The sequence below is a fragment of the Chiloscyllium plagiosum genome, chromosome 5 (genome assembly GCF_004010195.1).
Source record: "Chiloscyllium plagiosum isolate BGI_BamShark_2017 chromosome 5, ASM401019v2, whole genome shotgun sequence".
Lineage (NCBI taxonomy): Eukaryota > Metazoa > Chordata > Chondrichthyes > Orectolobiformes > Hemiscylliidae > Chiloscyllium > Chiloscyllium plagiosum.
The window spans coordinates 74,657,765-74,685,530 of NC_057714.1; the positions used below are offsets into that span (position 1 = coordinate 74,657,765).

At 40.0% G+C, this 27,766-nt stretch overlaps 1 protein-coding gene across 1 annotated transcript in view; it reads right to left on the reverse strand.

Annotated features, from left to right (window-relative positions):
• Positions 1 to 27,766, reverse strand: part of cubn (cubilin (intrinsic factor-cobalamin receptor)) — a 292,612-nt gene that overhangs the window by 202,318 nt on the left and 62,528 nt on the right. The window contains exons 14-19 of the mRNA XM_043690378.1: positions 27,565 to 27,721; positions 19,262 to 19,440; positions 17,596 to 17,761; positions 15,968 to 16,193; positions 13,540 to 13,670; positions 2,517 to 2,703 (exon numbers count right to left, since the gene is read on the reverse strand). Coding sequence (XP_043546313.1) covers positions 2,517 to 2,703; positions 13,540 to 13,670; positions 15,968 to 16,193; positions 17,596 to 17,761; positions 19,262 to 19,440; positions 27,565 to 27,721 — 1,046 coding nt within the window. The remainder of the gene's footprint in view (positions 1 to 2,516; positions 2,704 to 13,539; positions 13,671 to 15,967; positions 16,194 to 17,595; positions 17,762 to 19,261; positions 19,441 to 27,564; positions 27,722 to 27,766) is intronic.

Here is a 27,766-nt window from a genome sequence, read left to right on the forward strand (position 1 = left end):
GAGGGAGGAGGTGTGGGCTCAGGTTTTACAGTTCCTGCGGTGGCAGGGGAAAGTGCCAGGATGGGAGGGTGGGTTGTAGGGTGGCGTCGACCTGACCAGGTAGTCACGGTCTTTGTGGAAGGCAGAAAGGGGTGGGGAGGGAAATATATCCCTAGTGGTGGGGTCTGTTTGGAGGTGGCGGAAATGTCGGCGGATGATGTGGTTTATGTGAAGGTTGGTAGGGTGGAAGGTGAGTTTTCCTGATATTCCACATCAGTTATGGTTGTGACCAGGCACTATCAAAAGAGGGATGTTTTCCCAGGTGAACTTGTGGTGGATGCCACTTCTCCCAGTGTGTGGTACTGGTTGGAGATCGTTTGCTGCCACTTTTGTCTTTGCTAGTCTTAGGCCCAGCTAATAGTTAGTGTCACAGGATAGACCATTATAAGAGTATCTGAAGAGGAAGTACTGTTCTTAGATAACAAGCAGATTTACTGCATAAATGCAAGTAAGTTTGGACAGGCATCATTGGACCTTAGGCAATTGGAAAGACATATCTGTTCCATCCAAAAGCTAGAATCGAACACCTTGTCTTAACCTACAGCAGGTGTGACATCAGCGCAATGATTGAAGTCAATGTAGTATAACTTTAATGCCTCTAGAACCTTTACCTCAAATAGCAAGGGTTGTAAGAGCAGACTCTGGGGCTGTCACATGAATTAAAATTTTGAGATGGAGAGAGGGTATGAGTTGCAAACACCTTTATCAGACAATGACTTTGGATAATAATGAAATACAGAACCCATGTGGAAATCCAGTCAAAACTACCTTTAGTGGAGAATCTTCCCCGAAGAAAATCTAGCTCCCAAAGTCAAATATTACCAATCTTCCCTTCGAAAAAAATACTTTCTTTCACTTTTTTTTTGGTACTCAATAACTCTTATAGTTATGCTCATTTTTAAAGTCATACTTATCATAGCAGTTTACTGAAATGCAGCAGGTTCTTCACTTTTTAATAAAAGAGACATGGAACTGGGGTGGGGGGTGGGTAGCACATGGTAGGGACTCAAAACCTCAAATCAGAGCAGGCTTTGAAATAAAATGCATTCCGAAGTGCAGTTGCTGTTTCATGAATTATCCCTGGCATCATTCTACTTGTCCTATCCGTTCAAAAAGACATTGATGATTCCATCAAGTTGAATACCATGGTAAAAATCAGATTAACGGGTTGTTCAATAATGACCGAAATATGATCAGAGGAGGCTTGTGCGAGAAAGACAGTTTCAATGCTATTGATTCCAGGTAACATTTATAACTCCATTCTCTGCATGGTTAAAGGGCTAGTGTAAAACAGGCAAGGGTGTCATAAAGTTATTGAAACCGGGATTTTACACAAAATTATCCTGGTAATAATTTCATGGGATAATGAGTGAGGAAGTCATTGTGATTGCCTGTAAAGGTAATGGAAGCCGATTCAAAAGGGCCTAAAATAAGTCATGGGTAAAATGCTAGTGTCTATTCTGAAGGATGTGTTAACTTTGAAAATACCAATTGGATGAGACAAAGTCAATATGAAAGGGAAGCCATGTTTGACAAATCTACTGGAGTAACTATTGGAATAGGTAAGGGAGAACCAGTTGAATTTGGATCTTCAGAAAGCTTTTGATTAAAGTTTCACATAAGAGGTTAGTGTGCAAGATAAAAGCCATGCAGGATTGGAGATAAAATGTTGGCACAGATTAACAATTGGTTAGCGAACAGAGTCAAGAGAGGATCTTTGCTGGAGTGGACGGGAGTGACTATTGGGCAACTGAGGAATTTGGACCCCAGCTACTCATAATATCTATCAATGATTTGGATGACAAAATCAAATGTAATTTTCCAATTTTGCTGACAACATTAAATAAGGAGGAATTGTGTGCCATGTGGAGGCATTGAAAGCCACTGGGGTTGATTGGGGACATGAATTGGCATTGGATTGGCATGTAAGATATGATGGACCAAGGAGAGTTGGATGAAGATGTGAGAGGATGAAGACTCAACATTTTCTAAAACAATTAGGGTGAAGTTCCAGAAACCAAAACAGGCCTTGTAACCAGAGTCCAGATTAGAGTGGTGCTTGAAAAGCACAGCAGGTCAGGCAGCATCCAAGGAGCAAGAAAATCAATGTTTTGGGCAAAAGCCCTTCATCAGGAACCGAGGCCTTATAACCAACCCATCTGGCATTCAACACCATTCTCCCACCCCCACACACTAACCACCACTCCTCTTGGTCACTTCTAAGTGCTGCAGTCAGTGAATTGACTTCATCACACACCATCTTTCTATGATATGAAAATCACATGGGCATATATTATTGAGCTGGGTCTGGAACTATGTGCCTCATTAGCCAAATTCCAACCTTAATAGTCTCATTTGAAACAGATGCTCTTGCACTTATAATCTATGCAGAAAGTATAGCTTAAAGGTTTGTAAAGAGTATGGAATTGGAATGTTGAAATGTTTAATTAAGGAGCAACACAAATAAAGACACTTACCTAACTTCAACATAGCCAGAAGTACAAGTTTGGTGTCCATCTAACTTAAAGTGAGTAAAGTTGAGTAGAATTTGCTTGTTGTTTTCCACACTGATTGTGTAGATGCACTCTTGGTTACGAGAGTAACCATTTGGATAGTTTGGAGAGGTTAAAGTACCAGTCAATTCAAAGAATTCTTCCCGACATACTATGTGAAAAAAAAGAATACTTTACTATAACATAGGTTTGTGTATTACTGCACTGCTGGGTAGTTTTATCTAACCAGCACCTAAAGGATAGGGAAACATAGCTAATACTCCCTCACAATGGGCTGACTGGCGTCTTTATGTGCAGTAACCTATAGCTATTTAGTCTTTGAAATTACAGATAGCCCTTTCAATTTATCTAACTGTAATGATGCTCAAGTGATAATAACATTCAGAATGTCACCAATTCAGATGAGATGGAAAATGTTGGCCATGGTTTGGAAACATCATATGACTGAACCCCACTGTGGACTGTTTTGATTCAGTGAGTACAACCTTCACATAAGAGGTACTGCTCATGGGAAAGCAGGTTTAATGGTCACATCCTTTAAATCTACAACATCATGACTACTGTGAGAAATGGTGTAAATTGGGATGATGGCATCTTTCCAGTCCTGTAGTATAGGATTCAAAACCCTGTAGCACTTCAGCTTGCAAACAATACTTCAAAGTTTAACTTTGAGAATGGTTTTCCTTTCAGGAACCCATAACTTGGTGTTTGCACAAGTTGAAAACAAATCTACATGTTTCTGTTGATGCCTACTTAATAGCTGTACCACTCAGGACAAATTTTAGTTCTTAATCTTAACAAGGCATAAAGTTAAACATGCCACTCTCACACAGGTAACATGCTGCGGAGCACTCCCCACTTTAGTGCCACCCATTCACTGATCCTGTTCCATATTAAAATTGTTCACATTATTTCACCAGATATATGAACATTTGCAATCCCAACTCAAATGTAGGAGAGACAAGAAAAGTGGGAGTTCTGATAGTTGATGTCATCAACTTGGTCCCAACTTTTCTTACCTGACTGAGTACAGTGGCATTAGACACTTAGAAATTCCATATCTTATAAGAAGAAATGGGAATTCCCACATAAATCTGTTGATGCCAGTCTAAGAAGAACAGATTCCCGCTGACGTTAAAGCGAACTAAAGAAGCATTGTGCATTTTCAAAATGTCTTTCAATTTGCATTAATGAAGATATTTGGTCACTGCCTCATTTGTAAAGATTGATGTTCCAATAGTAGAATCTGTAAGCAATTAAGTATTTTTTTTTCAATTTATATTTGACTTTAAAAGTTAAGTCATGAATTACTGTTTCACTACTGTTTAACTTTTACAGATAGCTTTATTTGGTAATTTGAATTGCTTTCATTGCTGTACTGAAGCAAGACTTTCTGCTGCAACAGACCATGTTCAACACAACTCAGAACTCACACTTTCACTTTTATATTTGCAAATCGAGAAACGTGCTAACTGTTGTACACTTACTAGTCACACAAAACTCTGAATACATATTGGCTGTTTTATATAATTGCACACACATTTAGAAATGAAAGAAAAAGAATCCTTTCTCTATGCATTTTTTTCTGCAAGCAGTGGAAAATCAAACCAATCCAGTTTGTGGCCACAAATTGTGCGATTTTATCCTGCTGTGTTTCATTAAGCCATGGAATATCAGCCAACAGTGCAAACAGAGCACAAAGCACTTTTGTGCAGTTCTGGAAGCATGAAACCATAAAATCATATTGTGCACAGGATGCCAGAACTTCTCCTGCAGTTTAGTGCGTAGCTTAGGAAAAAGCTGTATGCTTTATGAGTCACTGCATGAGCTTCTGCTTGGAAGTTGTCCACTGTATCCAAATGTCAAAATTTGCACTCATTAATGAAGATATTAATAATGATCAATGCTTACCACTCTTCCCTACTACTGATATCACACATTTTGTGAAACAAGAGCCACTGCTGTACTAATGGCACTGCCATACTATTCAATTAATCTGATTCCAATGCAAGAGTTTAACACTGTTTTTCCCGTAAGTACCCAGCAACTCAGTGCTCTCATCTGTTTTTGTTTGTTATATTTCCTGCAGCTGATTTGCAATGGATCAGAGCATAACGGTTTTTGAGCTTTGCATTTGATGTGAAATCAAAAAGATGGTTGGCAGATATTTGTTATGCCAATAATAATCCTTTCTCAACAGACCCACAGAAATTACAGCAAATGCCGCCTTTGTTACTAAAACACCATAAAGACCGTTACAGAAGCTAAATTCTTCCAGTTAGTCACAGTATGTTTTCAGGGTGTCTCCATTCCAAATATAAAAGTATATCAACTATCTCAAAACTCATTTTTAATATTTTCCTTTTGATTCACATCCTGAAGGCCTCAAATTCAGGCCAACCCTTTGGAGATTGTGCAAGTATTTTACAACATTATTTAAAAATTAGTTTTGATACTTTCAGAAAATTTTGAAAGTAAGCAACCACTTAAGATTATTTTAGTTGCTATCTATTTAGTTGAAGTGCACGATAAATCTGTTTGATGTAGTCTCTGCAATGTATTAAGTATGTTCATAGGAATATACGCAACATAAGAACTGAAAACAATTGGCAGTTCACTTGGCCACACCCAAAAGATTCTAAAATTGCTTTACACATAAGGACAGAAGTGAAAACAGGAATTCTGGACTCCATCTTGTGCCCCACCCTGACATTTCAATCCTGATGGCACTGAAATTTAAAAAAAAATCTGGTGGAATGCTAACCAACAGGCAATTCTATGGGCTCTTCAATGCAATATGATTTTCTGTCTTTTCTGTCATCCATCCTGTTGTGAACATGCTGACTCATGTTGAAGTGTGCTTCACCATTTCTCTTCTTTGATATGGACATTGTGTTATTGAATCACTGAATATTAAATATTATTTATCCATAATTATTCTCTTGACTACTTCTTGCATCCTCCTCACAGCTTACATTTTCATTCATAGCTACAATTAATAAAAGTCTTACAAATTGTAAGTGTTGCACATACATCATCAGACCTAATATGAGCTATATGTGCATATCTGATACTTTTATACTATACTACATATGCAATATATTTCCAATTGTCTCTGAACAGGTGGAGCAATGTTGTGGAGGACGACCAGATAAAAATTGGGAAAGCAAGTTGGTACATATTAGTTGCAAGTTCATATTAACTATCTGTTTGTCTTTAATTATGACCTTCTGTCATTTGTAATAAATGTGAGCACATCAAACAATGAAACCGTCTTATTTATTCTTTCACTGCAATAATCTTTTTTGTTCTCCTTACTAAGGAGGAACACTTAAATTCTGGAACATACAGCCTTGTCAACATTTCAGAGCAGATGGTAGTCACTCAGTCCCTTCTGGGTAGAGGGATATTTGCCCTTAGGCAGTGAACCAGAGTGGAATGTACCAAATGAAAGACAAAGCACAAGTGAGCAGAGTGATCTGTTGATTGCATGAAGAATGGTGTTGGCAGGATTTCTGGGATATGCCAGCCCCTGCCTGAACTACATGTAAAACAATCCTATAAGTTTAGCGTTTAAATAGTGCTGATTTTGGATCCTGAGGTATTAATGTAGGCACTGAGGCTACGACAGACAATAAGCTGAAGATGGCAGCTCGTGGATGATCCATCAACAGCATGTTTAGGTAATCAATGAAGGCTTTGGAATTCTGCCATCTTCCTTGAACATGTGAAGTTCCAATGGGCATTCACGTCAGATGACCATCACACACAGTCTCACTGAGCTCAACATGACCAAGTTCTACTTTCCCATGAAGAGTGTCTAATGTCAGTGGGCTGGCAAAAGGAGTCAATGGTAATGGTGTGGTCCAGCCAGATTGTCACATATAGAATGATAGAGTCATAGAGATGTACAACACAGAAACATGATTTGGAGATGCCGATGCTGGACTGGGCCGTACTAAGTTAAAAATCACACAACACCTGGTTATAGTCCAACAGGTTTATTTGGAAGCACTAGCTTTCGGAGCGCTACTCCGAAAATTAGTGCTTCCAAATAAACCTGTTGGACTATAATCTGGTATTGTGAGATTTTTAATTTAGCACAGAAACAGATCTTTCAGTCCAACTCATCAATGCCAACCAGATATCCCAACCTAATCTAGTCCCGTTTTCCAGCACTTGGCCCATATCTTTCAAAATCTTTCTTATTCATATACTCATCTAGATGCCTTTTAAATGTTGTAATTGTGCCATCCTCCACCACTTTGTCTGGCAGCTCATTTCATACATGCACCATCTTCTGTGTGAAAACGTTGCCCCTTAAGTCTCTTTTAAATTTTTCCCCTCTCACCCTAAACCTGTGCCCTCTAGTTCTGAATGCCTCCATCCCAAGGAAAAGACCTTGTCTATATTCCCTATCCATGCCCCTCATGATTCTATAAACCTCTATAAGGTCACCCCACTCCTGGGAAAATAGCTCCAGCCTGTTCAGCCTCTCTTTTTAGTTCAAACCCTCCAATCATGGCAACATTCCTGTTAATTTTTCTGAACCCTTTCAAGTTCCACAACATCCTTCCTGTAGCAGGGAGACCAGAATTGCACACAATATTCCACAAGTAGCCTAACCAACGTACTATACAGCTGCAACATGACCTCCTAACTCCAACACTCAATGCTCTGACCAATTAAGGAAAGCATATCAAACGCCTTCTTCACTATCCTATCTACCTGCGACTCCACTTTCAAGGAGCTATAATCCTGCGCTCCAAGGTCTTTTTGTTCAGCAACATTTCCCAGGACCTTACCATTAAGGGTATTAGCCCCTCCAATGTTTGGACATCTGACAGAATGTGTGTGGGGGGCAGGTGACCACACAGCCACACCCAAGAACCATCAAGACTCACTCTCAAATCATGAAATCTATATTAGCCTCAGAGTGAAATCCAGGGCACCCTCCCTAATGAACATTTCCTGGCAAGAGAAGACAAAGCTGTAGTAATAAAATGGCCCCACAAAAGTGACTCTTAGTAGCTGTATATGAAAACTGTCACATTACTGAACTGACAGAAGTTCTAGGCCATCAGTTGGTACAGCACGGAATGATACATCAATCCAAGAATTCCTTGATTGAAGATCAGTATCTTTCCTCTATTTATTCCTCCCAAAGGAGCAGACTAGGTTCCAGAGGAAGCACAATTGCACAAATAGTTGCACCAAATATATAAATCTCTTGTAAGGAAATTTATATGATTGTACTCAGTTTAAACAAAGATCTTTACTTTTAAAGACATTTAAAGAGCTAATTTCGGTAGTACCAAATGTACTAATGACCAAGTATGGTCAATGATAATGGACAGCATGTTATCGTTTGGACCACTGAATTGTGAATAATAGTTTGGAAATATTTGTCAAGATGCCAAATTCCACAAATGTCTGGCCAAACAATAGCTGCTGCATGAGTATTTCTAGCAATGAGTTGGATTCATCCATTTTCTTCTCCTAATCCAAGAGCAGAATTGGCACTAGGTTATCCAGAAAAATTCCCATGCTGATCAACTTGCTTGCTGCAAATAACCACAGAAAGATAGAAAGGTCATGGGACAGTAAGAGTTTATTCAGCTCGTGTCTGGGCTAGTAAAATAAGCAGCTGATAAAAAGATATCTCAGGAGAAGCAAAGGAAAATAAGTCTGGTCTCAGCCACTGCAGAATACAATGCCATATTCAAAATATAAATCCAGTAAGGAAAGCAATTGCAATCAATAGTCATAGAATCCCTACAGTGTGGGAGGAGGCCACATAGCTCACCGAGTCAACACTGACTCTCCAAAGAGATTCCCACTCAGACCAGCACTATCCCTGTAACTCTGAATTTGCCATGGCTAATCCACCTAGCCTGCACATCTTTGGACTGTGGGAGGAAATTGAGTATCCAGAGGGAAATCATGCAGAAACAGGGAAAATGCGTAAACTCCACACAAACGGTCGCCCAAGGGTGGAATCGAACCTGGATCCCTGGCGCTGTGAGGCAGCAGCACTAACTGCCGAGCCACTTTGCTACCCCAATAATAATTCCAAACTTAAGGAAAACAGCTCTAATATCTCTAATAGGGGCAGCACTGCTGCCTCAATGCACCAGGGGCCTGGGTTCGATTCCAGCCTTGGGTGACAATCTGTGTGGAGTTTGCACAGACTCTCTGTGTCTGTGTGGGTTTCTTCTAGGTGCTCCAGTTTCCTCTCACAGTCCAAAGATGTGCAGGTTAGATGAATTAGCCATGCTAAATTGCCCGTAGCATTCAGGGATGGGTAGGTTAGGTGCATTAGTCAGGGGTAAATTTTTTTTTAGATTACTTACAGTGTGGAAACAGGCTCTTCGGCCCAACAAGTCCACACCGACCCGCCGAAGCGCAACCCACCCATACCCCTACATTTACCCCTTTTTACCTAACACTACGGGCAATTTAGCATGGCCAATTCACCAGACCTGCACATCTTTTGGACTGTGGGAGGAAACCGGAGCACCTGGAGGAAATCCACGCAGACACAGGGAGAATGTGCAAACTCCACACAGACAGTCACCTGAGTCGGGAATTGAACCCAGGTTCAATGTTGGGTAGGGGGAATGGGTCTGGGTGAGTTACTCTATGGAGGGTTGGTGTGGGCTTGTTGTGCTGAAGGGCCTGTTTCTACACTGTAGGGATTCTATAATCTCACCTATAAAACAACTCTTTCCCTTATTTATGCAGACTGGCAGCACTAAGCTAAAATGATCCAGTTTATTAGGAAGTCATTTTCAAAAATTTGAATAGAATTAGGGATATGAAGAAGGCTTTCAGGTCAAAAAAAGTTTCATTTGAATTCAAGAAATTTTAGAATACAGAATTATGCTCACGGTGAATCATGATTGGAGACCTGCTCATATGAATACGTGATCTCCCTTGCCAAATATCATGCATACACTTTTAAGGTTGAGACATTTCAACATATGAGCAAGCTACAAGGACTCAAACAAACATTCAGGGAAAGAGGACAATTATGTTTCAGGACACTGAGAGGAATTAGGACTTCACATTTGTCAACAACCATTACAAGGCAATCACTAGCCATAGGTTTAAAAAATGATGTTTTTACATAAGAGGGAAATGAGGAGGACAAAAAGGGGACTTGACTGCATTGGCAGATAGGGTTAAGAGGATCCAAAGGGTTTTTTTACAAAAAAAGGACAAAAGGGTAACTAGGGAGAGAATAGGGCCCCTCAAAGATCAACAAGGCAGTCTATGTGTGGAGCTGCAAGAGATAGGGGGGAGACACTAAATGAGTATTTTGCATCAGTGTTTACTGTGGAGAAGGACATGGGAGGTATAGAATGTGGGGAAATAGATGGTGACATCTTGAAAAATGTCCACATTATAGAGGAGGAAGTGCTGGATGTCATGAAGTGCATAAAAGTGGACAAATCCCCAGGACTTGATCAGGTGTACCCTAGAAGTCTGTGAGAAACTAGGGAAGTGATTGCTGGGCTCCTTGCTGAGATATTTGTATCATCGATAGTCATAGGCGAGGTGCTGAAAGACTTGAGGGTGACTAACGTGGTGGCACTATTTAAGCAAGGTGGTAAGGACAAGCCGGGGAACTATAGACCGGTGAGCCTGACATCAGTGGTGGGCAAGTTGTTGGAGGGAATCCTGAGGAACAGGAATTACATGTAAGTGGAAAGGCAAGGACTGATTAGGGATAGTCAGCATGGCTTTGTATGTGGGAGGTCATGTCTCTCGAACTTGATTGAGTTTTTTGAAGAAGTAAAAAAGAGGATTGATGAGGGCAGAGTAATAGATGTGATCTATATGGACTATAGTGAGGCATTCAATAAGGTTCCTCATGGGAGACTGGTTGGCAAGGTTGGATCTCATGGAATACAGGGAGATCTTGGATACAGAACTGGCTTGAAGTTAGAAAACAGAGGGTTGTGGTGGAGGGTTGCTTTTCAGACTGGAGGCCTGTGACCAGTGGTGTACCACAAGGACCGCTGCTGGGTCCACTGCTTTTTGTCATTTATATAAATGATTTGGATGTGAACATAGGAGATTAGTAAGTTTGCAGATGACAACAAAATTGGAGGTGTAGTGGACAGCAAAGAAGGTTACCTCAGATTACAATGGGAGCTTGATCAGATGGGTCAATTTTCTGAGGAGCGGCAGATGGATTTTAATTTAGATAAATGCAAGATGCTGCATTTTGGAAAAGCAAATCAGAACAGTACTTATACACACAATGGTAAGGTCCTAGGGAGTGTTGCTGAACAAAGAGACACTGGTGTGCAGGTTCATAGTTCCTTGATAGTTGAGTCACAGGTAGATAGTCACATTTGGTATGCTTTCCCTTTTTGTTCAGAGCATTGACTAGAAGAGTTGAGAGGCCATGTTGCAGTTTTTCAGGACATTGGCGAGGCCACTTTTGGTGCAATTCTGGTCTCCTTCCTATTGGAAGGATGCTGTGAAACTTGAAAGGATTCGGAAATGATTTACAAGGCTGTTTCTCTGGAGCAGTGGAGGCTGAGATCTCCTTATAGATGTTTATAAGATCATGAGGGGCATAGATAGGGTAAATAGACAAGGTCTTTTCCCTGGGGTGGACGAATCCAGAACTAGAGGGCATAGGTTCAGGGTTAGAGGGGAAAGTTATATAAAGGACCGAAGAGCGTGGTACGTGTCTCGGATGAACCGCCAAAGGAAGTGGTGAAGGCTAGTAAAATTACAGCATTTAAAAGGCATCTGGATGCGAATATGAATAGAAAGAGTTTAGAGGAATATGGACCAATTGCTGGCAAATGGACTAGATTAGGTTAGGATATCTGGTCAGCAAGGACAAGTTGGACTGAAGGCTCTGTTTCCGTGCTGTACATCTCTATGACACTATGACCTGAATCAAAAGTGGCAAACAGCTATTAACACCGTTGGAATCTATTTCAATTTTTTGTAAAATATGAGTCTTCTTATGCCCCTTCCTGTGTTTGTATATTATGCTGACTCCCATATGTGTCTACCTCTATAGCCAAATACAGTTCCTTTTTCTATATGTTAATGATGAGATAGTTAATATGAGTTTTGTTAGTTTTAAATCACGTCCATCCAAATGTTTATGGATCATGGCTAATCTGTACCTCAATTCCTTTGATGCACCTTTGCCTATCTCCTTTGGTACCCATAACTTACATAAATCAATCACAGTTTTAACATTTCAATTGACCCAAAATCCAGAGCAGTTTGAGCAAAGGGCTCCAGATTTCCATTACTGATTGAGCGAAGAAGTGCTTCCTGTTTTCAGATCCCTCTCAGTGTCAATGATGTCATCCCACATATATTGCTGAACAGTAATATTAAAATTCAATAATGATTCTGCTTGTTTTATCTTTACAGCAAAAGGGATTAAAAGAGCATAGGAGTAAGGAGCAAAAATAGGTCATTTAGCCATTTGGCCATTTGGCCTGCTTCATTATTAGGTATACAGAGGAACCTCGATTATCCGAATACCAATTATCTGAAAATTGGATTATCTGAAAGAGATCTCGAGGTCCTGACAGAAACATTACATCAAAGACATGTGTTCAACACTGATTGCGTCCTTTGTTTCCAGTGATTAAAAATGCTGCCGAGAACAGTCCTGGGCTGATGGGAGTGCAGGCACTGTCTCTAAATGACTGACCTATCAACCCCCCTCTTTCTGTCTCTCTTCCCACACTTTCCCTGAAGTTCTACACAGGGGTGTACTCTAAACCCCCTTCCCCAGATAATCTCTCTAACATTGTGGAACCTGTCAACAAGTTGCGGTAGAAAGGGTGTGTGTGTGTGTGTGTTATTTAGAGACTCACCCCCACCCCTCCAAAAGGCAGTAGCAGCAGCAACAGTCTTGTTTTTGTTGTCCAGGCCAGCTGCCCCAGAGAGGGGGCAGGGTTGGGCAGTGTTGGGGGAAGCAGTGGGTGGTGTTAGATGGGGTTGGGGGGCGGTGTTGGACAGGAAGGGAGTGGTGTTGGACGGGGTTGGGGGTGGGTGGGCAAGGGGCGGTGTTGAACGGAGTTGGGGGGCAGGGGCTTGCACACGCTGTGATGCTGCCTTATCTCCTGAACAGGGAGCAGAATTTAAAGAAAATTCCGAGCCCCAGAGGAAAGCCGAATAAAGCATCGATTAACCGAATAATCAATTATCCGAACAAAATAGTGCCCGCCTATCTCGTTCGGATAATCAAGGTTCCTCTGTATTATGGTTGATCTGGTTGCGGGCTCATCTCTATTTTCCTGTCTACTCCCATAACCCTTGACTCTCTCTGTAAACAGCAATTAGATCACACCAAGTGTGGGTGCGACTACCCAATTAATATTTTCTAAAAAAATAACCATACCTAATATTTCTACTGGACGATGTTAGAACCTTGTTGGCACTTCTGTGCTAATCATTAACACTACAGATAAGACAATGCTGTGAGTCTGATCTCTTGAGTGGGGCAGATTGTATGGTTCTCAACATAAAACCTTAAAAAACAAGAAGGGCAGATGGCCTATTCCATCATTGAAGAAAATGATGTCTGTTCTGGTTATGATGTTGAATCTAACTTCCTGCTGCCTGCCTGCTTTAAGCTTTGACTCCCTTGTACATCAAAAGTCTCTCTAACTCAGCTTTGAATATATTCAAAGACAGAACCTCCATTATGCTCTGGGGAAGAGAAGTCCATAGATCAGTTAGCCTCAGTCAGAAGAAACGCATAACTCACCTCCCTCATCTATGTCCATGTTTCAACATTTCCCGTGATTTAACCCATGGTATGCCAATATTAAATATCAAATATGCAGCCAAAGCAAGAAAAATGTAGTTATAACTGTCAGGTGCAGGGCATTCAAGTTTAAAGAAACATAAGAGCATTAGCTGTACCATCATCATGCTGTTCATTATTGTAATAAGCATCATTGCCACAATATTCTACAGTGTAACAGCATACCTGAGGAAGCATCAAGTGAATCATAATGAGCTGAGAATCCCTCAACAGCTAGACTTGAATCAGATACAAAAAGAAAGCTCATCAAACTGCCACTGCTGGTCACAGAAGGAGGAACAGACCTTCCACAGAACCTAGAGTTTGTGAAAATGTTGACTTTACTATCAAGAATTTTAATTTTCTTCAATAATTAAAGCAAACATATCACTTTAAAACCAATAATAATTTTCATTTTCCATAATCACTAAAAAGGTTGATTTTTTTAATCCACCATGTGAACATATAAAGGGTTGGTGGTTATGCGGGAAACACACAAGAAGAAAAATGTGTTATGTCACAAATGGCAAGATACAAGTTTCCATGCTTTGCTGTGGAAATTCATTCAAGGCAAGCAAGGCTTTTTACCAAAAGAAAACAGGGAGGTCTGGAAACTAGTTTAAGACTTGCATGACGAACTCTTAAGGAATTTGTCTTACGCCAAGCAATTGCAAGTGACAGTTATTAACTGTAAGGAGAGACTGTTCCATTCTCCCAGACTTTGGTTGTGGGTAAATTATTGGAGGTGATTATAAAGGATAGGATTTATGAACATTTAGAGAGACAAAAATTGATTAGAGATAGCATGGTTTTGTGTGCGGAAAATCATGTCTCACAAATTTGATTGAGTTTTTTGAGGAAGTTACCAAAAATGTTGATGATGGCAGAGCAGTAGGTGTTGTTTATTTGAATTTTAGTAAAGCCTTTGACAAGGTTCCGCATGGTAGACTAATTAGTAAAGTTAGGTCATATGGCATTCAAGGTGAGTTTGTCAACTGGATACATAATTGGCTAATGGCAGGAGACAGAGAGTATGGTGGAGGTTTGCTTTTCGGACTGGAGGCCTGTGACCAGCAGTGTTCCATTGGGATCGGTTCTGGTTCCTCTTTTGTTTGTCATTTATATAAATGATTTGGATGAGAATATAGAAGGCATGGTTAGTAAGTTTGTGGATGACACCAAAATTGGTGGCATGGAGAAATTTTTTTAAGATTACAAAAGTACCTTGATCAAATGAGTCAATGAGCTGAAATATGGTAGATAGAGTTTAATCTGAATAAATGCAAGGTACTGCATTTTGGTGCAACAAACAGGGCTGGGACTTATACAATTAATGGTAGAGCCTTGGGTAGTGTTGTAAAACAGAGGGACCTCGGGATGCAAGTACATATTCTTTAAAGTTTGTGTCGCCTATAGACAATGCGGTTAAAAAGGCATTTGGCACACTTGTCTCCATTGCTCAGTTCTTTGGATAGATACGTGAATAGGAAAGTTAAAAATCACACAACACCAGGTTATAGTCCAACAGGTTTAATTGGAAGCACACTAGCTTTCGGAGCGACGCTCCTTCATCAGGTGATTGTCACCTGATTGAAGGAGCGTCGCTCCGAAAGCTAGTGTGCTTCCAATTAAACCTGTTGGACTATAACCTGGTGTTGTGTGATTTTTAACTTTGTACACCCCAGTCCAACACCGGCATCTCTGAATCGTGAATAGGAAAGGTTTGGAGGGATATGGGTTAGGAGCAGGCAGGTTGGACTAGTTTAGTTTGGGATTATGTTCAGCATGCAATTGTTGGTCTGAAGGGTCTGTTTCCATGCTGTACGACTCTATGACTCTAAATACTATTTTTACTCCAAATAATTAAAACAAATTTGAAAGGCAAACAGAAGTCTGTTTAGTTGCTTCCATACATAAGTTGCTGAAGTTCCTGCCCATTAAATTCATTATTATATAACTTTGAATGCTGCTTTCTGGTGAATTATTATCCACTTAAGAATAGAATTTCAGTTTAATGGCAAAGCAAGATACAATACAAACTAAGCATTGAAAATAATTCAATGGCTTATTGTCTTCTTTTGGGTTTTGCCTCAATGTAATTACATTTGCTCAATATTTCTAGATTCTCCTTTACACCTGATAAGACAGTCACAAAGAGATAGAGAAGTACAGATTTTTCCTATTCCCATTTAAGATTTTTACTCCACGTATGGTGAAATTTCCTATCCAAAGTTCATACCTCCCCATCTTATGTCCTCCAATCTGACCATTGCCAAATAAATTATTTGGATGAGCCGTCTTAAAGAGAGCTGTCATTTCAAATGAGTGAGGAGGTTAAATCAATTGTTTTAAGACTTGTATGTTCAGAAGAATTTAACAATTAGATTATAAAGGATTTCCTTCACTTAGAATCTGTCACAAACAGAATTAGATAATGACAGTATACCAGTATGTACCAGGGATGAACCAATAATTCACAATTTAGTACCATGCTGACAAATGGTAGATAATAGCATCTCTGTTTTAGAGGCATTTAGTAATGTTGAATACTCAGGAAATGTGATTCGTTAATAGGGTCACCAGACACAAAATGTAAACATTTATTATTTCTTACCTTCCTATTCGTCTACCAGAAGTAATGGTACCATTATCAAACACTTCGACATAATCCTTGGTGCAGTTCATGTGATATTCAACATTAAAGAAATCGAATGTGAGACGAATTATATATCCAGGCTGCACTGAAATATACCAGATACATTTGGCACCATGTGGATAATCTGTTGGATATCCAGGGCTACTAATGATACCTGCTGGTTTTGTCAGAACCTCAGTACATCCTACAAAAAATATATACTTTTTCATTGACTGTTCCAACAAGAGAGACACAATGATAAAGTACTTTTACATTCTTAGTTCTGTCAATTCTGATCATTCTATCATTTTCAATAAATAAAATGTTCATTTTATTTCAAATAAAGCAATGAGGGTCCAACAGCAGAATGTAATCAGACTAACCCATTTATACAAGAGTTTACATCAGACCCACTCGACTCAATAGGTTCTCTGCAAATTTCAAGCTACACAGACATTTTAGTCATAGACAAAATATAATTTATGTTTATAGTCTATTATAATAGAAGCCTGTATATTTATAGACCTCAAGGTCAATAAAAGAAGCAAAATGCAATCTACATTCATATATTTTCAAACAAGTCAGTTTAATAATGACATTACTTAAAAAAAAAACTTGGAATCCAACTTCAGCCTATGGAATATATTAACTATATCATGTGGAGAAATGAGATCTTGAGTGTGAAACTAATTAGAATGTCAAATCCAGCATACTAATTCATATAATTTCTGTTATTTCTGCAGACCAGAAATGCAATATCCTGACAATTGGCCAGTTTCTTTCTCCTGCAGAACTATTCTCTGGTTGTGGGAAATATGAGCAAGTCCATACTTATTGCCAATCCCTTTTGACCTTCATAGCAGTGAGAGTCAGCAATGAAGTGTGAAACTGGAGTGACTTAGATCAGACACATTTGGAGTTGTCAGACTGCCATTTCTGCAGGGTAGTCAACAGCTTTCATTACCAATTTTCTATTATTAATTTGTAGATTTATTGATTCACAACTCACTGTGATGGCACTTGAACTCAAAAACTTCTGGATTTAGCTCATATGCATGATTATTAGGGTATAGACTTCTGGAGTCATAAGGTTGTATTGCACAGAAACAGACACTTCAGTCTAACTTGTCCATGTTGATCAGATTCCGAAATTAATCTAGTCCCATTTGCCAGCATTTGGCTCATATCCTGCTAAACCCTTCCGATTCATGCACCCATGCAGATGCCTTCTGAATGTTGCAATTGTATAAGCCTCCACCATTTCCTCTGGCAGCTCATTCCATACACGCACCACCTTCTGCATGAAAAGTTGCCCTTTTGGTCCCTTTTTTATATTTCCCCTCTCAACTTAAACCTCTAGTTTTAGACTTCCCGACCCTGGGGAAAAGACATTGACTATTCATCCTATCCATGTCCCCCCATGGTTTTATATGTGTGTATCAGTTTCAGGTGCACGGGTTTATAAGCTCAATATCCTATTGCGTGCTTAGTCCCAGGAGAGTTCCACGCCACCTTGCAATTTTGAATCCACTGCCGCCAAAGTATTAAAGAATGTTAAAACTAGGGAAAGGAGCATAGGTTACAGTAATGGAAATGTTTTAAATTACCTTTTTCAGCTGATCCATACTTGGCTTGAAATCCAAGGCTATTTATTTTAGAGTCTGTCTTGAACTTGACTAACATTGACCTCTGCATTGATCGAACTATTGGTGGAAAGTTGGTACCACAATATTTACCAATTAGTGGAGAGTCTATCATAGAGCCATCTGTCACCTGGTAACAAACAGATTCTTTTCAGGTTAGCAACTCATTTGGAGAAGATATGAATAACTCTTCCAAAAGAAAATCAATTTCTTCAAATAAAGACATAAAACACTAAAATGCATACCAGGAATCCAAAACAGAAATATTACTAAATGACAACTGCTTCGTTAAAAGTATTGAAAGCATTGTTAGGTACCTTGGCCTATTTAACTATGTTAAAAATTTATACTAATGTAATGTAATTTTTTGTTGTATAGAAGTGAATTCAGGAGGTGAGAGTGTGGTGCTGGAAAAACACAGCATCAGGAATGAAGGGCTTATGCCCTTTGATCCTTTGATATTCACTGTGTCCAGGCGATTTAAACAGGAGCCTCCTGAATTCAGGAGAAAGTGAGGACTGCAGATGCTGGAGATCAATGTAGAGAGTGTGGTACTGGAAGAGCACAGCAGGTCAGGCAGTATCCGAGGAGCTGGAGAGTCAATGTTTCGGGCAAAAGCCCTTCATCAGGATTGAGACCGTGAGCTGAGGGGGGTGGTGAAATAGGAAGGAAGATGGACAGGTCGGACAATCATGAGGGTGGTGCCAAGTTGGAAGGTTGCATCTGGGATAAGGTGGAGAGAGGGGAAATGAAGAAACTGGTGAAAATCACATTGATGCCATGGAGTTCGAGGGTCCCAAGGCAGAAGATGAGGCGTTCTTTCTCCAGGTGTCGGGTGGTTAGGGAGTAGCAATGGAGGAGTGTCCTTGGTGGAGTGGGAGGAGGAGTTGAAGTGTTCAGCCATGGGGCGGTGGGGTTGGTTGCTGCAGCCCCATCCCGGCTTTATGTCCAACCCCATTGCATACATTTACCACAGGCTCCAAGTTGCAAAACGGCTCCTGCACGCATTGTGTAACTGTGGCCTGGATCCTCTGTTATCCTGGGATGTCAGGGAGCCCATGTCAGCTGTGGGCTCCTTAATGGCATTGCTGAGCACAAGTGCTGCCTGTCACTGATTGGCTGCAAGCACTAGCTCAGTCGATCCTCAGCCAGCACCCCACCAGGCACTTGATTCCAGGGAAACACGCTCTGGTTGCCTTGGCACTGCCTAATTGGCTTGTAATTCACTGGGCCTTCCTGGAAGGAGAAATCGTGTGCCTCTTGCTGACTGTTCACTTGGCAAGTGAGATGCCATTGCCTCTACAAGATTCTACCTACTGTGTCTGAAATATTTACCTTTATCTTTCAGATGTTCATTAGTGTAATGTTCAATAGATACACACAACAAGGCACTGAAAGGGTAAAAATAACTGCTCATGAACTGAGAGAAATGCTGAAAGGACAGTTATTTTAGCAATGTATTCTATTCTTAGTTAGCCTATCTGTCTGGGTTCTCGCATAAAAAATGTTGTGTTTCAACTGATCAACATGCTTCTGGTGAATGCCTGATAATTTCTGAGGTATGGATATTAACCATATATGTCAAGAATAGTTTCATCTATTGTTTCGTCAAAGATCTTTGCTCCCATACCTCCACATAGTCACGGTTGCAATTTGTAGCATTCTGAATATCGAAAGAAATGAAGCTGAGTGTGACCACTTGACCTTCTGGCTGGTTGATAACCCACTCACAGGATTTGTCATGCGGGTAAGGGTTAGGATAATAAGGAGACTCTATCATTCCATCGCCATTCAGTGTGCCACCGCATGCTGTGTAGAAACATCAGGAAACAATTTATAAACAGTGAAAAAGCAGAGCATTAATGGAATAAAGGTTGCAGCTGAAAATGAGTTACTGGAATTCTTTTCCAATGCCTCAGTAGATTATGCATTGATCATTTGTGGAAAGGAACCACTGATTAGGCAGTTTCCAGACTTCCTGCCACCCCTCCCCATTGTGTGTGAAGTTAATTTATTCCAGTTGAGATCACTGTACATTCTCCCAGTGGTGTTGCTGGGTTGGGGCATGAGAAAATCAGCCATGGGCTCCATTCTATTCTTATTCAATGGGCTGTTGGAACACGTACATGCACGGGTGTTGACTGAAATCAGGATAAGGCAAATTGATAGTGCAAAAGTAAAAGTATCTAGTTCTTGCAAAGACACTTTGCCTATCATTTTAAATCTCAAACTGCATGTATTTATATTGTCAGAAATGAAAAGTATATTTGGATATGACATTTTCTCTTAAAGTATGTAGTGACATGCCTTTCCTCTGAGCAATTCTTCAACTTTGGAAATTTCAACATCCGGCTTAACTTATTACATTCTCTTTCCTGAATTAACAGTCCTGCTTTGTCTCACTTAAGCACAACCTCCATGTAAACTCTCAAACCATACCCTTGGCATCCTTTGATTTTATTCTTCCATGGGATGTGGGTGTTACAAGCTAATCAGAATGCATTGCTCATCCTAATTGCCTTTGAGAATGTAAGGTGAGCAACATTCTTGAACCACTCCATTCCTGTTGTAGGTTTTAAATTGCCGTTTTCCAAACTTAGTGTACAGTGCTTCTATGGCCCTTGATTTCCATAGTTTCTTATACATGTCAAATAGTGTCTGCTTGCTATGGCAGCAATGGTCAGTGCGAACAGCAAGCCTCCTCAGTCTGTTCCTTTTTCATTTTTCATTTTTTTTGCCTCTAACTAGAAATGCTCTTACAGATTCTTGCTTCTGATGGAATCTTTAACTGCTGGATGAGACGAGAATGTAAGCTCTTTCTAGCTCACGCTGCTTCCCCTGTGCTTCTTGATTTGATTTGATTTGATTTATTATTGTCACATGTACTGAGTGAAAAGTATTGTGTTGTGTATTAACCAGACAAATCATACCTTACATAAGGTATGGAACAGAATGCAGAATATAATGCTATAGCTAAAAGAAGGTGCAGAGAAATATGAAATCTAATTTATGAGAGGCCCATTCATAGTTCTGATAACAACAGGGAAGAAGCTGTTCATGAATCCGTTGATATGTGTTTTCGATCTTTTGTATTTTCTGGCCAATGGAAGAGAGTATAATCAGGATGGGAGGGGTCCTTGATTAAGATGGCTGCTTTCCTGAGGCAGCAGGAGTTGTGAACTGAAGAAGGCTGGTTTTTGAGATGGACCTGGCTGCATTCACATCTCACTATAATTTCTTGCAGTCTTGAGCAGCGAAGTTGTCAAGCCAAGCTATTATGTATCCAGATAGGATGCTTTTTATGGTGCATCTATAAAGATTGGTAACAGTCATTTTGGACATGCCGAATTTACTTAGCCTTCTGAGGAAGTCGATGTTTTGGTGTGCTTTCTTGAGTGTAGTGTCAAGTGGATGGACCAGGATAGATGTTGGGTGTTTACTCCTGGACACATGAAGCCCTCAACCATGGCCACCTCAGTACCATTGATATAGATAGGAGCATGTCCTCCACTCTGTTTCCTGAAGTCGAGAGGCTAGGCTTCAGCCGAGAGTACTATTTCTCAATTGTTGGTCTTTCCATGAGTTCCTGCTGATTTTTTTTTAAATCAACACATTCAGTAATTTTATTACACAACTCTGGAAAATTTGGGACTTGATTCTAGGTCTCGTGACCCAGTGGTATGGACATTACCATTGCATCACGAGAACCCATAATGAGTTCTGCTGAGATACTTTCTAGCCAACCTGCTCACAGCTCTTTAAAAGCAATGAACTCACTTCATGTTCTGGAAATTTCTTCTCTTGAATCCAAAGGAATCTTTCACCACTTACCTCATGGTTTTAAGAATGATGCACACCACTGATTAACATATGATATTTGTGGGTAGGGGTTTGCAACCACCTTTCCTTAACTGGGCCTAAAGTCCTAGTAGAAGATCAATCATGAATCAGTTTTAATAATATGTAGTTTATAGTATGGCTGCAAATAGGTCCGAATTACATCAGTAAAATAAACAAAAACTGAGGAGACTTTTAGATATAGGTATGAACTTCACAAGATCTGAAGATGTTCTGTCTTATTCCCACACAAGCTAGCATTGATTAGCAGATTGATTGGAGCTTAATGCAGGCTCCAACATAAATCTTTCAAACCCATTACCGTATACAGTATATGTGAATGTTGCTGAACATCCATCTTATGACGTCTTTTTTTTTACTTCTCATTTCATGGGATGTGGGTATTGCTTGAAAAGCCAATGTTTGCTGCCCATTGCTAAGTGACTTTGACTGAAAGCTCATCAAAAATAAGCCTCTCTCTGATTGCTTCCACAGATTGCTCTCCACACACACCCTACTTCCCCTTCCAAACCCTACTTCCTCCTATATTTATGATGAGTGAAACTCTCTTCCTTTTCAATTACAACTACACTCTCAAAATTTCTACTGCCTAGCCTTTGTCCCCTGTTTACCACAACATTTTTGCAGCTATGGATCTGCTCAGCTACACCCTTATCTCTACCATTGATCACCTCACATCAATCAGAACCCTAGCCATTCTTTGATATGGTCCGATCTCTGCTCCCTTACTCAAAAGACACAGTCTTGAACTGATATGATGCGTAATCGATTGAGCAATTTATTGCTATATGTGGTTGAATCACTAAAATCATTATCATATTGTTCTCTAAAAACTAACTAAAACTATTCATTATACAGGATCATTCTTAAGTACAAAGGTAACTCACAATTAACCGGCAAGCTCCCTTCCTGTATCCCATGTTGACTGACATTGTAAGTCATTCCCTTCCTTCAAGTGCTATCCACCTCTCCTTCAAATCTACTGACATTACATTGCTTGCTAAAAAAAAGCAAATATTTCACTCCCTCATCTGTGCAAACTATCAGCTCATTTCCAAACTCTAACTCTTGTGCAAAGGGGTTGAACGTGTTGTCAACTCCCAAATGAGTGCTCATCTTATTGGAATTCCATGTTAAATTTTTTAAAATCATCATTCCCTTTATCTAACCTTTCCACAATGCCGTAGCAAAGCCACAAATGATATCCTAGGTCACTCTAACCAAAAAGTTGAAACTTTATTGCTGGAACAGCACAGCAGGTCAGGCAGCATCCAGGGAACAGGAGATTCGACGTTTCGGGCACAGGCCCTTCTTCAGGAATGAGCAGAGAGTGTTCAGCAGGAGAAGATAAAAGGTAGGGAGGAGGGACTTGGAGGAGGGGCGTTGGAAATGTGATAGGTGGAAAGAGGTCAAGGTGAGGGTGATAGGTCGGAGTAGGATGGAGGCGGAGAGGTCAAGAAGAAGACTGCAGGCCAGGAAGGCGGTGCCGGGCTGGAAGGATCCCTTTTATCTTCTCCTGCTGAACACTCTCTGCTCATTCCTGAAGAAGGGCCTGTGCCCGAAACGTCGAATCTCCTGTTCCCTGGATGCTGCCTGACCTGCTGTGCTGTTCCAGCAATAAAGTTTCAACTTTGATCTCCAGCATCTGCAGACCTCACTTTCCACTCTAACCAAAAAGAACTGTCCATCTTCATCATCCTCAAACTTTCCACAGCCTTTGACGTGGTTGATCATATCATCCAATTCCACTGTCTCCACCATTATCCAGGTGGGTGGGACTCTTCCTGCTTGGATCTCTTTTAGCCATCTAAATGTAGCCAGAGAATAGCCATCAATGCGACTCTCTAGGGTCGCTGAAAGAACTATCATCTGCTCCCTTCTATTTCTCATTTGGATATTGCCAGTCTGCAATAACCAGTCTGCAGCTCGGAAAGCAGTATCAGTTTCCACATGTACATTGTAGACACTTGGTTTTACCTCTCCATCATTTTTCTTGACCACATCCCCCACACCCTGCCTGCCTAATTGTTGCCAATCTGACATTTGAATGAGCAGAAATATCCTCCAATGAAATTTTTGGAAAATGTAAACCATTATCTTGGTTCCCACTGCAAATTCCACTCTCTTGCCTTGATTTCTAGAATCCTGAATTATTACAGCAGAGAAGGAGGCCATGCATCCTGACAAGTCCATGCCAACTCGCTGTAAAAGCAAATCAGCCTGGCCAACTCCTTACTTCTACAACACAACCTTGTAATCTGTTCTCTTCAGATAATTATCCATCAGCCTTTTGAAAGCCATGAAGTAAATCCACATTCAGCACATTCTTCTTCAGTGCATGTCAAAACCTAACAACTTGCTGTGTAAAAAGGTCTTTCTTTATGTTGTCATTGATTCTTCTGCCATTCACATTAAAATCAGTGTCCATTAGTCAGCAACTACTCCACCAATGTGAACAGCTTCTCTCTATCTATTTTGTTCTGATCCTACAAAACTTTGATCCATCTCCTGGAAACAGCCTGATCTTAAATCTCTGAGCCCAGAAAGGCTGAAATCGAAAGGAACACCGATCAAAAGGTAATTGGTGAAAGGACCAAAAGCTGCATGAATGATTGGGAACTGGAACCCACGATCTGGAAGGGTGGTAGAGGCAGATGCAGTCATAGCTTTCAAAAGGGAATTAAATAAGTAATTGAATAGAAAAATAACTGCTGTAGGGAAAGGGTGAGGGAGTGGGTTAAGTTAAGTTGTTCTTGCAGAAAGCCAGACCTAACACAGCAGGTCAAATGCACTCCTTTTGTGCTGCAATTATTGTATGAACTAAAATATTTGAAACTCAGTGTGATATTTGTCCCAGGATAATCTTTCAACTGTATATCTGTGTTGTCACAAAATCCACCTATTTCATCTCTGTCACATCAACCAAACCCATGTCTGCCTAAGTTTTCTGCTTTTGAAACATTCATTCACCTTTTTTTTGTTAAATCTCCTGTCTTAACCATTCTAAAATATTTCTGGCTGGACTCTATTGATTATTCTTAACCTAATGTTTGCCAAGATTATTTACCCATGTCCTAAATTGCATCAAATCTAGCTGATTTACAAGTCCCATTTTTGCTTGTTGAGATGCAATGACTTGCAATTCAGCAAAGCCTCAATATTAAATTTCTCAAACTTTTTTTCAAATCTCTCCATGGCCTCACTCTTTTTTCCGCCTTCAAGATATTCTCTATAACTTACTCTATTGATCTAGCTTTGGTCATCTGTCCAATATTCCCTGTCTAGGAGGTTTTGAGGACGGGTCACCCAATCCAAAACGTTAACTCTGATTTCTCTCCACTGATGCTGCCAGATCTGCTGAGCTTTTCCAGTAAGTTCACTTTTTGTTTCTAATTGAAAGCATCTGCAGTTTGTTTGGTTTTTAATTTCCTATGCTGCTCAGATTTATACTTTGCTTTATCTTGCTTTGTGAAGTTGTTGGAGATATTTTATTATCTTAAAGGTGCTGCATAAATACAAATTCCTATTGATGTAAAGATCATGGTCAAAAAATGTTTTTAGACTCAAAGACATACAACATTGGCTATGATAAGGTACGTTTTCAGAAAGGAGTCATTAGTTTTGTGCAAATGAAGGTTTTCTTTTACAGCTAGACCAATACTCAAGTGTGTTAGTAAAGTAAACTTGGGTATACTTTGTCCTTTGCTTTCAAGATGATTAAAACTGTTATTAACTGGTGCATGCATCAAAGATTTCTACCAGAGCATATGGTGAAATGGCAAAATTCTAAAGGATAAATACCCAAACATGCACACGGATTTACTATTTATTGTAATGGTTTAAATAAATAATTTGATATATGTTTACTTCAGGAGATTGGCTACCAGTACTTTAGATGAGGTCCTTTTTTCTTCGAGATCTGAATTGCTCACACTGGTATTCAGAGGTATTCGCGTTATCGGCTGTGAAGCTTCCAATTACTCACAGGGTTGTTGCGCTCAAATATGAACATTAGAAAGCATGGACAGGGAAACAGTAAAACAATTCCATTTTTTAAATATGGCAAATTGACCAATTCTGTTTTCCCAAAAGGAGCTATGCTCAGAGAAGCATCCCTGTCCCAAAGGATGCAAGTGCATTGACTTTACCCATGCAAGTTTACATGTTTGACCTTTTCAATTAAAACTAAAGTATAATGTTCACTAATCAGTACTTCTCCACAAAGCATTGTTCTTCTCTACCTCCCTGTGTAGCTATGTCTCAGATGTTCATTTATGCAGTGTAACTTCTGTGTTTTTTCCTTCTCTCCTGTGTCTTATATTGTAGCTTAGAGCACAGAAACTGGCTCAAGTAGTCTTTGCAGGGTTTTTCTCCCCCAGAGGTCTGCTTCCATGTCTTTGTCCAAGGATTTGATTCCTTGCATTTATGTTTTTTTCCCTCTCTGTCTTACTGTTGTGTTTTACCACTCTAGGATAGATTGAAAATGAATGAAAATCATACAGTATCTAAGATGGTTGACAATTCATTCCGCAAGATTGTAATCCTCCGCACAGGCTGGAGAGGAAAATCTAATTCCATCTGGTTCTTGGTATTCACTTTGAAATTCTTGGGATTAGACAGGGCACAAAGTTTGATTCCTAGATGCTGGGGAATAATGTTAGGGTTGAACAAAGTTGCAGTGGAACACTGCCTCAGTTGCGCTACATCTGATTTCTGAGGCAATCAGTTAATTTGTTCATTGTACCTGGACATTTTTGAATTTTATGTGGGAGAGTTGGTGTCCTTCCCTGTGAATGCCATTCTTGGAAGGCCTGAGTACAGTTGCTAAAAACTGACAGTTGTGCCATCAAAACCTTTCAAAGGGCTCCAAATTTAACATAAAGACAATTTTTCCACTTGACGATTAATGAACTTTGCTACAACTTTGCTTACTCTTCATTTAATCATTCAATGAATGTGGACATCATTAACTAGGCCAATGTTTATACCCATCCATAATGACCCTGGGGAAGATGGTGGTGATCAGTCATTGAACTGCTCCACCTTATCTCACAAATACACTGAATACATCTCAAACGGTTTAATTTGAATTCTTATTCAAGCTGATCCTTTAGATTGTATGATGTATAACGACAGCTTCCAATATCTTTGTAGATTTGAGACATACTGCCAACATTCATCATATCTCTACTGTGGATGAAAACTCAAAAATGGGAATCAGGGGAAAATTGTCTGCTGGTTGAGACATAGCTAGAACAAAAAAGGAAGGCTGGAATTCTAAGAGTCTAATTATTTCAGTCCCAGGACATCATTGCAGGAGTTCCTCAGGGTAGTGTGCTAGGTCCAGTCCTCTTTAATGGCTTCATCAATGACCTTCCCTCCATGGTAAGGTCAGCATTCAAGATGTTTATAAAGATTTAGCAATGTTCAGTGCCATTTGCCACTGAAACAGTCCAGCTCCGAATGCAACAAGAGCTGGACAATATCCAGGTTCTGGCTGACATGTAGCAAGTAACATTTGCAGCATGTAAATGCCAAGCAATAACCATCTTCCAGCAAGAAAGAATCCAATCATCTGCTCTTGATGTTCAACAGCATTACCTGTTATCACACCCTTTGGAAATTACCATTGATTAGAACATAACTGGATCAGCCACATAGATAAAATAGTTACAAAACAGGGTAAAGCTGGAATTGTGCAGCAAATAACTCTCCTTCTGACTCCCTAACATCCTGGCACTCTTTTCCCAACAGCACTGTGGGTCTCCCTATCCTCCTTGGAGTGCAGTTATTCAAGAAGGCAGTTCACCATCACTTTCTCAAGGGCAATTGGGAATGGGCAACTTTTGGCTTAGACTGCAGTGCTTGTACCACATGAATGAATAAATAACCTGGAATCATTTTATGCATTAGGGAATACTACAACATCAACTGGAGCTCAACCTGAGCTTTTTATGCCACAACAAATCAATACCCAATTGTGTTACATTATACTTGCAAGAAATACTTGGTACATATTCCATTACACCTATAGCATTTTAGTACGAATACATAGAAGTAAAAGAGAATCCTTACCAACTTCATATAGTGCAAGAAAACCTCCTTTTGAGGTAGAAACATCTGCTTTAAATTTAATCCACATTTTGTTACCACTTGTGGTAATGGGAGCAGGGAGAGTGGAACCACAGAACTTGCTGATTAGAGGATCCATCTCTGTTCCACCATCATGAACCTAAAATCCAAATAAAATTAAGTGAAAGATCAAAAATATTTTTCA